This window comes from Lolium perenne, chromosome 2 (genome assembly GCF_019359855.2).
Source record: "Lolium perenne isolate Kyuss_39 chromosome 2, Kyuss_2.0, whole genome shotgun sequence".
Classification (NCBI taxonomy): Eukaryota; Viridiplantae; Streptophyta; class Magnoliopsida; order Poales; family Poaceae; genus Lolium; species Lolium perenne.
Genome location: NC_067245.2, coordinates 176,208,337 through 176,211,713, shown reverse-complemented (window position 1 = coordinate 176,211,713; position 3,377 = coordinate 176,208,337). Strand labels below are relative to the sequence as shown.

Sequence of the window (3,377 nt, the reverse complement as noted above, 5' to 3'; positions counted from 1 at the left end):
CCTACAAGGTCTTACCATTGCCGTCCGGTCCAAGACAACTTTGCTGTTGTGATGGTGGATGAAGTGTTGAGAGAGTATGAGGGGTTGGTGCTTGAGCACCCTGCAGGTGAAGATGGGGAAATCAAAGAACTGGGAGAAGCCCGTAGAACCACCGTGCAATGGCGGAAGGAGAACATTGTGTTTCCAGGTGAGAAGCCAACAAGCAGGCCACCTCCGCCTCCTCCGCCACCTCAGTCTCCTCCGCGTGATGATTCTCCTCTGCATGACCAGTCTCCTCCGCGTGAAAATACTCCGCCGCCTCCTCCTCCTCGTCAGGAGACTCCGCCGCTTCCACCTAAGCAAAAGAGGAAGCGGTCCGCGGCACCTCCTACAGCTCCGAAGAGATCATCAACTCCAATGAGGGAACAGACTCGAGTTGTTGCCACATGAGCAGACTGAAGAGCAAAAGGCGTTTCTTGCAACTGCGCCGAAGAAGATGTTTATTCCACCGCAGACAGTGAAGCACTTTGCCGAGACGAGAATGAAGAGACCTGAGCTGAGAGCTGATTATGACCGCTCTCTTGGACAGTCCTCTAAAGCGATGAAAGAAGCAAAAAAAGTCGCCCAGCTTGGACAGCGGGACATTCAGGCCGCACCCCACTTCATCGTGGAGCCATATCATGATCCAGAGACGGCATCGATGATCGAACGGGCGGCTAGAGCTCAGGGAGCATCAGTTGAGTACGAAGATTACTATCCAACGGCTCAAATGGTAAACAAGTATAGATACGGATCTGATCTCGTCAAACCTGGCGAGCTCGCGCATCTAGGGACTCAGATGCGAAGGTTGCATGACTGGTACCTGAAAGCCTGTCGAAGAGGTGATCGCTACCTCACGGTGTATCTTAGAGATGAGCATTACTTCCGGGGGGAAGACGAGATAAACATTGACGTAGAAGAACTGTTTCAGTTATTCAATCAAGACGCCCTCGACAAAGCTGTCATCAGTTGCTACTGCCTGTAAGTGATTTATTTGTGTAATTAAGTTTGTAGCTCATTCATTTGCACTAACAATTATCCTCATTATATTCTTTGTGTACGCTATACATTTAATTATGCAGAATGAAGAAGCTGGAATACAAAAGAGGCAAGCTCCTACCGCTGGGGTTCATAGACCCAAACACAGTTCATGAAGTTACGGTTCGAGACTTCGCCAAGGACACAGAGGACAACATCGTAATGTTTTTAGAGAAGCAAGCAGACAAAGAGGATATATTCTTTCCCTACAACTTCAAGTGAGTGTTATATATAACATGTGCACCTTCCACTTTATTCTCGTAATCATTGAGCTATGCTTGTGCAGTTTCCATTTTATTCTCCTAATCATTGATCTTCAACTTGGAGTCGTAAACGTCATGGACTCGAAACGTAAAGAATATGCGGAATGGGCGGACATGGCTGCCATCCTCCAGAGGTAGTTTCAATCAATTTCGTATTGGCATCTTCATCTGCTCTAATTCGAAGATATCATCAACTAATCAATTACTCATTTACTCATTATTTTTTGCCGGGCAGGGCTTGGAAACGGTTCATCAATACTGTTCCGGGTGAATGGAAACCGGAGCTTACATTTAGAGATTACCCTGTAAGTAGTACTATATATATAGCTATGTCCGTGAAACTTTATATATGATATTTACTTTCAATACGATGCTTGATTATTAGTTTGATCGAACTATTTTTTCGTAAAGTGTATGAGGCAGGAAAAAGGGAATAACTTATGTGGATACTACGTCTGCACCTTCATGCGTGACATGTCCTGTCCCAAGGGTGGGGATCCCCAAATACACCACACTCGTGTACGATAACAAATTTTCACAATTAATCTTAATTAGTACCATCTATTGTATTGAGTTCCATTCATATATTGATCTCCTTTTTTAAATATAGATGACACGCCTGCGGGACACTCTCATAACAGCGGATCAAATAAAAGCAATTCAAGAGGAAATCGCGGGATTCTTTATTACCGAGGTCCTTACCCCAGGTGGAGAGCACTATCGGAAGATCGTGACGTTGGACGATATTCGTTCAGGAAAAGTTGTATTGTAAATATGCATGCATTACGTGTACTGTGTTGACTATGTCGTGTACTGTTGACGATGTCTATATATATTCATGACGATTTTTTGTGGTTTCTTGAATGATATATATATGCATTGCTGAAACTCTGCCGCGGCAAGGGAAACAGACTGTTTCTCTGCCGCGGCAGAGAAACGCTGGTACAGCCCAAATCTGTGCCGCGGCAGAGAAATAGCAATTCTCTGCCGCGGCAGGAAAACATAGGCCCGGTTCGTACCACGAACCGGGACCAAAGCCCTTCCACCGCGAGCTCCCTGGCCGCACCACGTGTCGAGGCCTTTAGGCCCGGTTTATCTTTGAACCGGGACTAAAGGGTACCCCCTTTAGTCCCGCCTAGTTGGTCCCGGTTCGGGAACCGGGTCTAAAGGCCCAAATGGACCGGGCCTATTGCCCCGTTTTCCACTAGTGGTGGTGCACCACTACTAGCTGCATGGTGCGCCACTTCTAAAAACAGAAGCTGCGCCACTAGATAGTAAATAGGGGTGCCACTGCTAAATTTTGAAATCTTGATATGGATGTGGCACAGTTTTTCCAACTTACTAGTAAGTAAATAGGTGCGCCACTAGTAAGTAAATAGATGCGCCACCGCTAATTTTTTGCTTGTTTTTATTGTCTGAATTATTTGTGCATGTTCATGTTCCTTTTCATGTGCTCATAACCTAGAAGTTGGCCGGAGGAGGGAGAGGATGGAGGAGAGAGGGAGGAGAGAAAAGGGAAGGTTAGCATGCCGCACCACAAGGCTTGTGCGCCACTCCTAGTTTTTCTGAATTTTTTTTCCTAAAATCTTGAAGAATATTTCCTTTTCGGTTTTGGGAATCAAAGAAATGCTAAACGTCTAGAGGGTGTTGAAATCGGATGTAAAAAATTTCGTAGATATATTTTCATATTTTTTTCATCGGAGGTCATATGCAACCAAAAAAGCCGTTTTACTGATACAAGACACTGTTTTGCAAAAGAAATCTAAATTTCCCTTGCAACTAGATGAGATAACACATAGACATCTCGAAGAATTTTATTTTTGAATTTTATTTATTTATTCTGAAAATTAGAAAGGCAATACAGGGGGTGGTGGTGATGGTGAAAATGTTTGGGTACCACTTAGCAGTGGCCCACCACCCAACATTTCCAGCACCCATCTAGACATAGCAATGGCACGGCGCACCTGTACATGGTGCGCCATTGCTATGTCTAGAAGGTGGGTCAAACCTTGGTCAAATATAGTAGTGATGCACTATTTACCTGCTGCTTTCTCATTA

General features: G+C 44.9%; 1 protein-coding gene across 1 annotated transcript; it reads left to right on the top strand.

Annotated features, from left to right (window-relative positions):
• Positions 1-1,390: 1,390 nt before the first annotated feature.
• LOC127330287 (uncharacterized) lies at positions 1,391-2,171 on the top strand. Its single transcript, XM_051356548.2, has 4 exons — positions 1,391-1,453; positions 1,555-1,624; positions 1,731-1,838; positions 1,930-2,171. The coding sequence occupies exons 1-4, from the start codon at positions 1,395-1,397 to the stop codon at positions 2,089-2,091; spliced, it is 399 nt and encodes a 132-aa protein (XP_051212508.1). The 5' UTR covers positions 1,391-1,394; the 3' UTR covers positions 2,092-2,171.
• The last annotated feature ends 1,206 nt before the right edge of the window (positions 2,172-3,377 follow it).

Coding starts and splice junctions, on each gene's coding strand:
- LOC127330287 (XM_051356548.2), top strand. CDS start 1,395: ATGGACTCGAAACGTAAAGAATATGCGGAATGGGCGGACATGGCTGCC. Junction 1,454..1,554: donor ATGGCTGCCATCCTCCAGAG/GTAGTTTCAATC, acceptor TTTGCCGGGCAG/GGCTTGGAAACGGTTCATCA. Junction 1,625..1,730: donor TTACATTTAGAGATTACCCT/GTAAGTAGTACT, acceptor TTTTTCGTAAAG/TGTATGAGGCAGGAAAAAGG.